Source organism: Pipistrellus hanaki (assembly GCF_964339955.1).
Source record: "Pipistrellus hanaki genome assembly, chromosome: X".
NCBI lineage: Eukaryota > Metazoa > Chordata > Mammalia > Chiroptera > Vespertilionidae > Pipistrellus > Pipistrellus hanaki.
This window is the reverse complement of record NC_140524.1, coordinates 48282472-48296547: the sequence shown is the minus strand read 5'-3', so window position 1 is coordinate 48296547 and position 14076 is coordinate 48282472. Positions and strand designations below refer to the sequence as shown.

General features: G+C 35.6%; 1 protein-coding gene across 3 annotated transcripts in view; it reads right to left on the bottom strand.

Moving 5' to 3' along the window:
• RBM41 (RNA binding motif protein 41) overlaps window positions 1–14076 on the bottom strand; it is an 89519-nt gene that overhangs the window by 26054 nt on the left and 49389 nt on the right. For 2 of the 3 annotated variants that reach the window (XM_084870479.1, XM_084870480.1), the window contains one exon: window positions 897–1300. In XM_084870479.1, the coding sequence (XP_084726605.1) occupies window positions 897–1300 (404 nt within the window). The remainder of the gene's footprint in view (window positions 1–896; window positions 1301–14076) is intronic. The other variant, XM_084870481.1, reaches the window with a different exon arrangement.

Sequence of the window (14076 nt, the reverse complement as noted above, 5' to 3'; positions counted from 1 at the left end):
AACACCCATTGATATTTTCTATTATATTCTGTTTCATCTCCTTAAAAAGTTGCTGATTGTGACCTACTAATTGTACAATAATGTTTGTTGCAGAATTGAAAAGAAAAAATCTTCAGGAGAATGGACAAATGAATTATACTATATTTCTACAAAGTAATACATAGTCCCTTATAGCATTAGAAACAAATTTCAAAACATTATGTATATTGAGTTTAAAAAGCAAGTTATAGAAAGGTATGTAGAGCATGATTTTATCTATAGTTTAAAAATGTGTAAAACTATATGTTGTTTATTACTATATAGCTATGTAGTAAGAATATAAAAAGATTATTTACAAGTTTACTTAGATATTTGCCAATTTCTCAAGACTTAGAGGGCCTGTGCTTTTACTTTGCTCTTAACTACCAGCACCTTAAGTAATATGTAATATGAAAGCCAGGTGGAGCATTCTGAAGAGAAAACACACGTGAGAATAGCAAGCCCTACTCACAACCAGGAGGTCAACTGTTTACTGACTAGTTCCAAAGGCACCATGGCTACCAGATATGGAGGTTCTATGAATACTACCTGATTTATTACTAGCCTAAGAAATTGGAGGTTACTTTCTCTTCAATTCAGGTCTTTTAGTAGGTTTGGACTACAGTCTCTTCAAGATTTCTTTAAAATGCTATGGGTACCTTTGGACCTTAGAAATGCACAAGGAACATCACAAGAAATATGCTACTTATATAGTATGCAGAGAAAGAATAGGAAGGACAAGGAAAAACACAGTCACTATGTCTATGTCATAATTCTTTGGTATACTAGTAATTAAAGTGAATTTAAAAGTATTACTTTAGTTAGAGGTAAATTAAAATGAAAACAACCCATGTTTTTTGTCTTGGGTTAGCCTATACCTTGTTTGGCTCCCCTGGATTATATGAAGAAAACATAGGAATTTTTCGGATCTCTTCCTCTGACAAACGATTTCTCTGGATCTCATCTTCTGGGACAAATTCTATTGGCTGCGTCAGCTTCTTAGGCCCAGTCCAACACTGCTCAGGTGAATTATCAATAACTTTTGCCACATGGAGACTGGGACCTTTACCCTGTGCTGCCTGTTCTCCCTTGTCCTGGAGTAATGGCGGGTTCTCAGTTGGGTCACTATCTCCCACTGATGTAGCTGAGACCAGTGAGTGGGAAGCAAAGGGTTCACCTCTCATAAGTTGGAACTCTTCAAGACGTTTTTTCATTATCATCTCTTGGTAAAAATTTTCCAGGTTGTTCATGGGATCACCTTTGTTCTTCTTTTGGGGTTCATCTGGATTAAGACAAAGAGATAGGGAAGTTCTACAAAGCCTACCAATACAACCTTTGACAAATTAATTAAAATTAAATCTTTGATCTCAGATTTAGAAACTCTGCTGGGGCAGGTGTTTACAACCTGCAACAAGAGATAATAGTATATAGCTATTTAACCACAGTGCATCCCAAGCAAGGCTGGAACTATTGTGAAGCAAGTGAGGTCCCTAAGATACAAAATTTAAGGAGGTGCTCACTCTCAGGGTCATACAAGTACATGCACTTAACTGATAAGGACATTTAAAAATGTAACCAGAATAGCATTATCACACTTCACAAAAGTAATAATTCCTTAATATAATCTAATACCAAGTTCATATTGAAGTGGTCCTGGTTATCACAAAGACATCTTTTTACACTTGGTTTTTTAAACCAGCTTTTGGCTATTCTATCTCTCAAGGCTTTTTATTTTAAAATAGTACTCCTTCCTTCCCACCCCTTCAATCCATTTTTTTACTCCATCCCATTGATTTATTAGAAGAACCACATTTGTTCACAGAACAAATAAATTTGATTGTTTTTCGTGGTACTGTTTAATTTCTTCTTTAATTCCCTCAATTTCTTACAAACTGGCAGCTAAATATAGAGCTATTCTATCTAATACAGTATCCACTGGCCACACAAACCTATTCAAATTAATATTTTAAGTGTTAGTTCCTCAGTTAAACTAGTCATATTTTGAAGGCTCAACAGCCACCTGTAGCTAGTGGATACTATATTGAGGAAAAAAAGATAGAGACCATTTACAATATTATACAAGTTACACTGGGTAGTGCTGATCTAGAGGTTTGATTAGATTCAGGTTTCATATTTTTAGGCAAGAATCCTCCATAGATGGCTGTATACTTCCTATTACATCACAAGGCACATAATATTTGGTAGTCCTATTTTTAGTGATGCTAAAATTGATCAGTGTGTTCAGGTGGTATTAGTCAGATCCCTCCATTATGAAGTTTCTCTTTCATCTTTCACCTAATGGGTTTTAAATCCAGTGATGACTACTTCTACCAGATCTATTAATTTATTAAGAGTTCTGAAATGGAGCTCCCCTAATTCCACTATTTCTTTGTGTTTATTATTTAGAATTCTCTAATAAACTTACCGTCATCAACTAGTTACCCTATATACATACAGGAAAGGCAGGATAAATGCACTATTTCCCCCATTATTTCCCACTATGAGAGTAATGAGTTGGTACCTTACAAATGTCCAGTGGTGACCAATGATTATTTTTAGTATAATTGTGAGATTGTGTATTCTTATTATATTTTATGTGTTTCAATTAAATATAGTCATTATTCTTTTTAGTGGTCAAATTATCCCACTTAGAACCAGTAGGAGTCCTTTCAAATTGACTACTATAGTGCTTTTCAGTTTTCTGGCACAGCAAGATATCCCAAGCTCATATTGCACATTTTCTGACTCAAACCTAGACTATTTTTCCAAGGACCCCTGGCTCCTTTTAATGGGAAATAGTATTTAAAAAGTATAATTTGTTGCTAGGTGTGTTCATTGCTGTTAAGTTGTTATTGCTTCTAGACATTTTCAGTGGACAAAATCAGAAAAAATTTTTTAAAGAGAAAAAGAAATCATACTGGTATTTCCACTTCAAATGTAAGATTATAAGGTTTTTACTCAAACTTTTTTATTTTAGACTTGTATATCTCTTTTCACATGTGCTTAAAATATTGTCTTTTAATATTAAGATTATTTATTTGCTTTTTTATATGTATTTATAGAATTTGTAAATGTCAATAACAATGCTAATATGACTATCAAGAATGAAACTACTGAATAGAGATTTACATCTCTATGCAGTTATCTTTATAATATTTCCCATTAGGAATGTAAAAATACTGTTTTAAAGTTATTTTAAGTAATTTTTTTTTTTCTGTACTTTTATGCTACTAACTTTTTTAAATAGTTTAGATTCATTTGTTTCAGGTTGTTCATTAATTTTAGGGATGGATGTTTCCCTTTTTTATTTTAAATTGTGCAAACACATTTAAATAGGTCTAGAGTAAAAACTGTTATACAGTACCTTCACAGAAGTTTCAATTCCATCTGTCTCCTTTATCCTATTTCTTTCCTTCCCCATAAATAATAATTTTATTAGGTTTTATGGTTCCATTGATTCTTTTTTGAAAATATAAGTAAATAAGCATACACAACACACACACGTGTGTGTGTGTGTGTGTGTGTGTGTGTGTGTGTGTGTGTATACACACACACACTCCCCAAAATGTATATACTCATTTTGAATAATTATAAAGGCAGTATTTATTAAAATACATTTCATTTTCAAAACTGAGCTATCAGTTGTTAAAGTATGTATACATTTTGGGGACACATACTATAATTCATTAGTTGTACCTCTCTCCTATTGTACATAAAAAGTAACTTACTATACACTATTGACAAGTTACATTTCTAAAATTTCTAAAATTTATTAGAGAAAGAGAGAGAGAGAGAGAGAGAGAGAGAGAGAGAGAGAGAGAGAGAGAGAGAGAGAGAGAGAAACTTGGATTTGTTGCCTACAGCATGTGCCCTGATGGGATCAAACCCCCAACCTGGGTATGTACTCTGACCGGAAATTGAACCGGCCATTTTTGGTATATAGGATGACGCTCCAACAACTTGAGCCACACTGGCCAGTGAACAACTTACTTTTTTTGCACTTAACAATATATACTTTAGGTAACTCCCTATTAATATGTAAAGCTCTTTCCCTTCCTTCTGATAGATGTATAATACTCCACTGTGTGGATGTACCATAGTTTATTCCCTACTGATACAACACTGACTGGTATTATATCTTAGTCTTATTTGCTGTCATGAATAATGCCATGAAAGACAACCTTGTACATATAGGATTTTATATTTTTCCAGTACAATGTTGAAGTAGATTAAAAGAGGTGGCTTTGATGAGACAAAGGATCAAATGTGTATGTAATTTTTCTCTATATTGCTAAATTCCACATTGTAGAAGTTGTGCTATTCTGCATTTACACCAGCAAGGTATAAGAATACACATATGGAAGGCTTCTTAAGTTCCCCAAGGCACTAACTATTAAAGAAAAATATTGACAAATTCAACTACATTAAAATAAAAACTTCTGTTCATCAAAAATATCATAAAGACATAGGAAAGTCTCAGAATGGGAAAAGATATTTGCATACAAAAAGCTGATAAAGAACAATGGGCCAAAGATTGAAGAGGCAGCTCACAAAAGATAAAAATACATATGGCTAATAAATATACAGAAAATTAGTCAACCATAACAGAATTCAGGGAAATGCTAATTAAGAAGAAAATACTAAAAGAAAACTGCCATATTGGCAAAAAATTAAAAAGAATGTCAATATCATATATCAGTGAGATTGTAAAGCATATGAAACCCTCAGACATTGCTGATAGGAATGTGCAACCATATTGTAAACCACTATAACATTATTTACTAATGTGCAATATATGTTCATAACATGATCCATCAATTCCACTCATACATATTTACAGCAGAAAAGTTTGGGTATATGGGTACCAGGATACAACAATAACAATGAATAATCACTGGTATATATACAATAGCCTGAAACTAGCAAAAATACAAGTGTCCATTTAAGAAGAATCAATTATTAAATTGTAGTAAGATTATATAATGAAATACTATATTCCAATAAAAATGGGAGATATCTGTAATACTATAAACAATAAAAAATATACTTTAAAAAAGTGAACAAATTTCAGCTACATATGACTAAGTAGATGAAATACCCTAATGTATACACTCAAATATATATCTTTATTTAGTGACTATTATGATCCAGCAATTATTCTAGCTTTTTTGAGATACATCCATAAATAAAACAAAGATTTCTGCCTTCAAAGAGCTAAGTAAATTATATTAGAAGGCTATGTGAGAAGATTATGAGTGCTTTGAAAAAAAAAAAAAATACAGCAGTATAAAGGATAGAAGTGCTAAGAGATGGTAGTATTAGTGGTTGCAATTTTAATATTGAACTAGGTTGGTCTCATTGAGAGGGTACATTTAAGAGAAGACAATGAATGGAACTCCCATTTGACCCATTAATCCCACTCCTAGAAATATATCCTAATAAACTAGAAACACCGATCAAAAAAGATATATGCACCTCTATGTTCATAGCAGCACAATTTACAATAGCTAAGATTTGGAAACAGCCTAGGTGCCTGTCAGCAGATGATTTGATCAAAAAACTATGGTATATCTATACCAATGCTGCCATCAAAAAGAAGGAATTTTTATCATTTGCAGCAACCTGGATGGAATTGGAGAACATTATGCTGAGTGAAGTAAGCCAGTCAATGAAAGAGAAACACCACATGATCTCACTCATTTATGGATAATAAAGAACATTATAAACTGATGAACAAAAAGATAGATACAGAGACAGTAAAGCACCAAACAGATAATAAAAGAACATTATAAACTGATGAACAAAAATATAGATACAGAGACAGTAAAGCACCATACAGATTGTCAAATTACAGCGAGGAGGGTAGGGAGATACGGGGGAGATAAGAGATCAATCGAAGAACTTGTATGCATGCATATAAGCATAACTAATGGTCGAAAAACTCTGGGGAGGGAGGGCATAAATGGGAGTGGGGGGGGCAATGGTAAGATATGTACACATATAATACCTTAATAAAAAAAAAAAGAAGAAAAAAACAGAGAAGACAATGAAAGTGAGAGAAGCTACATGCTGATATTAGAGTGAGGGTCCCAAGTATGTCTCAAAAATTTTAAAAAGTCTGAAATCATACAATGGGTTTCTCTAACCACAAACAAATCACATTTAGAGATCCACTACTGGAAGAAATCTGGGAAAACACAAATATTTGAAAATTAGACAACACACTTCAAAATAACCCATAGGTCAAATAATTCACAAAGGAAATTTAAAAATATTTTGTATTAAATGAAAATGAAAACACACATACCCAAATTTATGGATGTAGCTAAAAGAGTACACAGAGAGAAATTTGTAGCTCTAAACACACACACACACACACACACACACACACACACACACACACATATATGTATATGGGCAGTTTATAAGCTGACAGCAGCATAAGTGACACTCTCCCAGGAGCAAACTGGAAATACAACTAAAATACCACCCTGAAATATCAATTGAAGACTAGCTGGAGAGAACCCTGATAACCAAGGATGGAAAATGGAGACCACATAGAGACAGGTAGAAGTGTGAAGGTGTGAAAGGCGGCCAGGATCCCACAGATAACAGATGAAGATCTTGAGGCATATCTCAGTAGTGGAGGGTTCTCAATGAGAACTCTGGGGTCTAAGCCCCAAGCTGGGCTCCCCAAAACAGTGCCCACAGAACAACTGGCTGTGAAAAGCAGCAGGGTTGATGTCCGCCAGTGAGAGAGGGCTGGAAATGCAGGAACCCTGTTAAAGAGCCAATGCACAAAATGTTATGTGCAGCCACTCACCTTGGGTTCCAGTGAAGAGGGCAGCCAGGTGGCTTTTGCCTGGGAGGATGGAAGTTGCCCCACCCTGTTGGAAGACCTCTAGTTCCACCCTTTGGTCTATCACCTGAGGATAATTAAGTCTGGGTGTCAATAGGACTGCAGACAGAGGCAGGTGTCTAGAGGCCAGGAGTCTTTGCCTGGTCTCCTTTTGGGCTAGGGGCTAGGAAAAGCAAAGCTTGGTGCACATCTTGTTATTTTCCAAAGGCACCCAGCCCCAGCAGAGGGAGCCACAAGCTATGGATTGCAGATAGCTCCCAACAGGGCACTCAGGGCCACTCACAAACAGTGTCTGACACTATCCTGCACTAGGATTTGGGATTCCTAGCAGATCTACTTAATACACAGACAGAAACCCAAACAGGTAGCTAAAAAAGAGAGACAAAAAAATCAAGCCCCAAATGAAAGAACAAGAGTATTCTCCAGAAGAAGAGCTAAATGAAATGGAGAAATAAATTTATTAGATTCAGAGTTCAGAATAAGGATGGCAAAAATGCTCAACAGCATGAGAAAAGATATAGTAATTATGAAGAATGACATAGCATTAATAAAGAACACAGCAGATTAGGGGAAGCAGAGGATCGAATCAGTGAATTAGAAGACAGGGTAGGGAAAACTATTCAACCAGAGAACCAAAAAGAAAAACAAAACAGGAGGACAATTAAGGGAGCTGTGGGACAATATGAAAGTAACAATATTTGCATAATATGTATGTCAGAAGTGAGCAAAGGATGGAGAACATGTTTGAAGAAATAATGGCAGAAAACTTCCCTAAACTGATGAAGGGATAGGTCACACAAGTTCAGGAGGCACAGAGAGTCCCAGACAAGAAAACCCAAACAGGCTCACATCCAGACACATCATAATTACAATGCCAAAAATTAAAGACAAAGACAGAATCTTAAAGGCAGCAAGAGAAAAGCAATTTGTTTCCTAAAAAGGAGATCCCATTAGGCCAGTGGTTGGCAAACTCATTAGTCAACAGAGCCAAATATCAACAGTACAATGATTGAAATTTCTTTAGAGAGCCAAATTTTTAAACTTAAACTTCTTCTAATGCCACCTCTTCAAAATAAACTCGCCCAGACCATGGTATTGTGTGGAAGAGCCACACTCAAGGGGCCAAAGAGCAGCATGTGGCTCGCAAGCTACAGTTTGCCGACCATGGCATTAGGCTATCATCAGTGTTCTCATAAAAAACTCTACAGGCCAGAGGGAATAGCATAAAGTATCCAAGGAGATGAAAAGCAAGGATCTGAAATAAAGATTTCTATATCCTTTATTTCACCATCATTCAAAATAGATGGTGAAATAAAGAGCTTCCCCGGGGTGGGGGAGGCTAAGGGAGTTTATAACCACAAAAGCAGCACTGCAAGAAATGCTAAAGGGACTGCTGTAATGAGAAGAAGAAATACATAGAGAGAAACATAGGAATCAGGAATTAAAATGGTAATAGATAAGATCCTATCAATATAAACTTGAATGTAAATAGATTAAATGCTCCAATCAAAAGATATAGGGTAGCTAAATGGATACAAAAACATGACCCAATTATATGCTATCTACAAAAGACCCACCTCAGAACAAAAGACTCATACTGGATGAGAATGAAAGGATCGGGGGGGGGGGGGGGGGGGGAAAGCTGGAGTAGCAAGACTTAAAAATGAAGGCCATTACAACAGACAATGAAGATCACTACATAATACTAAAGGGATTGATCCAAAAAGAGCAAATAACCCTGGTAAACATATATGCAAACAATACAGGAACACTTAAATATATGAAAAAAACTTCTAGAAGATTTTAAGGGAGAGACCTACAGCAATACAGTAACAGTAGGGGACTTTAACACTTCACTGGATAGAACTTGGAGACAAAAAACTAACGAGGAGCAGAAACCTGTTTGGCTCAATGGTTAGAGCATCAGCCTGTGAACTGAAAGGTCCCAGGTTTGATTCTGGTCAAGGGCATGTACTTTGGTTGCAGACACATCCCCAGTAGGGGGTGTGCAAGAGGCAGCTAATCGATGATACTCTCTCATTGATGTTTCTAACTCCCTATCCCTCTCTCTTCCTCTCTGTAAAAAAAACCAAAAAAACACAATAAAATATATTTAAAAAACAAAACAAAACAAACAAACAAACAAACAAAAACCACTAACGAGGAAACAGAGACTCTAAATGACAGACTGGATCAGGTGGATTTAATTGACATTTATAGAACACTTCACCCCAAAGCTGCAGAATATATATTCTTCTCAAGTGCTCATGGGTCATACTCAAAGATAGGCCACATGTTAGGATACAAAACTAGTCATTACAAGTTGAAGAAGATTTAAATAATTATCAAACATCTTCTCAGATCACAAAGCAATGAAATTAGAAATCAACTACAGTAAAAATACTAAAAAATATTTAAACACATGGAGACTAAATAGCATGTTATTAAACAATGAATGAGTTACTAATGAGATAAAGAAAGAAATCAAATACTTCCTGGAAACAAATGAATGTGAACACACAACAACCCAAAATCTATAGTACACACATCAAAAGCATTCCTGAGAGGGAAGTTTGTAGCACTATAGGCCTACCCCAAGAAACAAGAAAAATTAATACTAAATGATTTAACTCCACAACTTAAAGAATTAGAAGAGAATAACAAGAAAAGCCCAGAGTAAGTAGGAGGGAAGAAATAATAAAAATTAGAGCATAAACAAATGACATAGAGATTAAAAAAAAAAAAAAATCAATGAAACCAAGAGCTGATTCTTTGAAAAGATAAACAAGATTGATGAACCGGTAGCCAGACTTGTCAAGAAACAAAGAGAGAGGACCCAAATAAGCAAAATCAGAAACAAAATCAGTGAAGTAACAACTGACCCCACAGAAATACAAAGGAATGAAAGAAAATACTATGACTTACTATATGCCAACAAGCTGGAAAATGGGGATGAAATGGACAAATTCCTAAAAAACCAACAACACACCTACAATCTTCTTAAACTAATCAGGAAGAATCAGAAAACCTGAATAGGCAAATTACAACTGATGAAACAGAAGCAATAATCAAAAAACTCCCAGTTGACAAAAGCTCTAGTCCAGAGGATTCACAGAAGAGTTTTATCAAACATTCAAAGAACAACTAACACCTATCATTCTCAAACTATTCCAAAAAATCCAAGAGGAAGGAACTCCTCCAACCTCTTTTTATGAAGCCAGCATTATCCTAATTCCAAATCCAGACAAGAAAGAGAACTGCAGGCTATTATCCATGATGAATATAGATGCTAAAATCATCAACAAAATATTAGTATATTAGCAATACACTAAAAAGATCATACACTATGAACAAATGGGATTTATTCCAGGGATGCAAGGTTGATACAATATTCACAAATCAATAAATGTGATACATCATATAAACAAATTGAAAGACAAAAATTACATGATCATATCAGTAGATGCAGAAAAAGCATGTGACAAAATCGAATACCCATTTTTGAGAAATCATTTTTCAACATAATAAAGGCCATACATAACAAACCTTCAGCCAACATCATACTCAATGGGCAAAAACTAAAACCATTTCCCCTAAGAAAAGGAACAAGACAGGGATGTCTGATTTTATCACTCTTATACAACACAGTACTGGAAGTCCTACCCACAATGATTGGACAAGAAGAGATAAAAGGCATCCAAATTGGAAAGGAGGAAGTAAAACTGTCATTATTCACAGATGACATGATATTGTATATAGAAAACCCTCAAAACTCCACCAAAAAACCACTAGATTTAATAAATAATTTGGCAATGTAGCAGAATACCAAATTAATATCCAGAAATCAATGGCATTTTTATACACCAATAATGAATTCTCAGAAAGAGAAACTAAACAAAAAACCCATTTACCATTGCAACAAAAAAATTAATAATACATAGGAATAAACTTAACCAAGGGTGTAAAAGCCTTGTACTTGGAAATCTATAGGGCACTGAAAAAGGAGATAGAGAAAGATATAAACAAATGGAAGAATATACCATGCTCATAGATTGGTTGAAATAACATCATTAAAATATCCATACTATCCAAAGCAATCTACAGATTCAATGCAATCTCCATTAAATTATCAAAGCAATATTTCACAAATCTACAACAAATAATCCAAAAATTGATATTGAACCAAAAAGGACACCAAATAGCTGCAGCAATCTTGAGAAAAGAGAACAAAGTTGAAGAAGTCACAATACCAGATATCAAGGCATACTGCAAAGTCACTGTAATCAAACCCGCATAAGAATAGCCAAATAGATGAATGGAACAGAACAGAGACCACAAAAATCTACCAAAGCCATTATGCTCTATTAATATTTGACAAAGGAGGCAAGGACATACAATGAAGTCAAGATACTCCCTCCAAAAATGGTGTTGGGAAAATTGGACAGATACATGCAAAATAATAATAATAATAATTAAAAAAAATAAAACTACACCACCAACTTACACCATATTCAAGAATAAACTCAAAGTAGATAAAAGACTTAAATATAAGGGGTGAAACAAGAAACCATAGTTAGCAAAATCTCATAGCAACGTGTTGTCCGATATATATCCTAGAGCAAGTGAAACAAAGGATATATAAACAAATGGGATTATATCAAAATAAAAAGCTTCTGCACAGCAAACAAACTATCAACAAAACAACAAGAAAGCCCACTGCATGGGAGAACATATTTGCCAATGTTAGCTCCGGTAAAGGTTTAATCTCCAACATTTACAAAGAACTCATACAATTTAACAAAAGGAAGATAAACAATCCAATAAAAAATAGGAAAAGGACCTAAATAGACAGTTTCCAAAAGAGGACATACAGAAGGTGGAGAGACATATGAAAACAAGTCACTAATCATCCGAGAGATATAAATCAAAATGACAATGAGGTATCACCTCACAACTGTCAGAATTGCTACCATCAACAAATCAACAAATGACAAGTGCTGGGAGGATGTGGAGAAAAAGGAACCCTCATGAACTGCTGGTGGGAATGCAGACTGGTGCAGCCACTGAGGAGAACAGTATGGAGCTACCTGGGAATATTAAATATGGACCTGCCATTTGACTCAAGTGTTCCCACTTCTAGGAATATATTCTAAGAGACCTGAAACACTAATCAGAAAGAATTTATGCAGCCCTATGTTTACAGCAGTGCAACTTATGATACCTAAGATCTGGAAACAGCCCAAATGCCCATAAAAAAACCCTGTGATATATTTACACCATGGAATACTATGCAGCAGTGAAAAAGAAAGGATGCCTTAGCCTTTGAGCCAACATGGAGGGACCTGAAAAGTATTTTGCTAAGCAAAAAAGCCAGTCAAAGAAATACAAGTAGCATATGATCTCACTCATATGTGGAATATAATGAACAAAATAAATTGGGACAAAAGAGACCCAGAGGCATAGAAGCATGGAACAGACTGTGGAATATGGGAGGAAAGGTGGAGGTGGGTGGGTGGGTGGGCAGAGATTAACCAAAAACTTGCATGCATATATGCATAAGCCATGAACACCGACAACAGGGTGGTGATGGTCTGGGGTGGGGAACAGGGGTGGGATTGAAGGGGTCAATGGGGGAAAAATGGGGACATATGTAATACTTTCAACAATAAAGATTTAATTTAAAAAAAAACTGATAATAATGGCTTTAAACTTATAATAGGAGCTTTCAACTTATAAAAGTAGAAAAAGCAAACTAAACACAATACAAGCAGAAGGAAGAAAATAATAAAGATTAGGGAATAAACTAGCACAATAGAAGACTGAAAAATCAATGAAACCAAAAGTTGGTTCTTTGAAAAGGTTATCAAAATGGCAACCCCTTAGCTTAGGGGTGTCGAACTCAATCAGAGAAGGGGCCAAAATCTAAAATCCAGCCTAAATCGCAGGCCAAATGGTTTACTGAACAGTCATAAACTGACAATGTCATAAACTGACAGCGGAGTGCAGTGATGACAGCGCGGTGCGGGCCACATTGCAAGGCCTGGCGGGCTGGATTTGGCCCGCGGGCCTTGTGTTTGACACATGTGCCTTAGCTAGACCAACCAAGAAAATAAGACAGAAGACAAAAATGACCAAAGCAAAAAACTAAAGAGGAAACATCACTACTGAATGTATAGACATGGAAAAAAAAAATTTAAGATCTATACTAATAAAAGAGTAAGATGCAAATTGACCATACCTTTATGACACCCACCAGCCAATCAGGAGTATGTAAATTAACCAAAGATGGTGGTCTAATTTGCATATGCAGGGCCAAATGGCCTGGGGTGGGGCAGGACGCAGGTGTTCCACACCACTCCCAGCTGCTTTGGGCCTCTGGGCAGTATGAAAAGGCAGAAAGGTGGCTCCAGGATGGAGTGAAAAGGTGGCGCCGGCAGTCATGGAAAGGAAGGCCCATTCTTGCATGAATCTTCATGCATCAGACCTCTAGTAATATTATAAATAACTTTAGGCCAACCAATTAGCTTAGATGAATGAACAAATTCAAAGAAAGATTCCAATTACCAAAGCAAACTCAAGAAGAAAGAGAATAACTGAAGAAACTTATAATAAGTAGTAGAGAGGTTGAATTAGTAATCAACAAACTGCCCACAAAGAATAGTCCAGGTCCAAGTGTCTTTATTAACAAATTCTACCAAATATTTAAAAAAAATAATATCAATCCTACACACACATTGAAAAGAACAGAGGAGAAGAGAATATTTTCCAACTTATTATATGAGGTCAGTATTAGACAGAAGCCCAAGCTGAATAAAGAGACATCAGAAGCAAAGGAGACCACAAATCAAAATTCATCATGAACATAGGCACAAGAATCTCTAATAAAATATTTGCAAACCTAATCCATCAACATATAAAAATTATATACATATAAGTAGGATTTATCCCAGGAGTGAAATATTGGCTTACCATCTAAAAATCAATGAATATAGAGGAGAAACCAAGATGGCAGCATAGGTAAACAACTGGTCTGCTGCCTCGCACAACAATTTCAAAACTACAACTAATATACAGGACCTCTATTACCCCAAAACACGGGAAGGCTGTCTGAAAATGAAAGGAGCTCACGTGCTGAAAAGCTGAGGAGCCTAGGTATGGAGGCAGCGAATTGGGCTGGTGGTGGGCGACTGGGCGTGAGG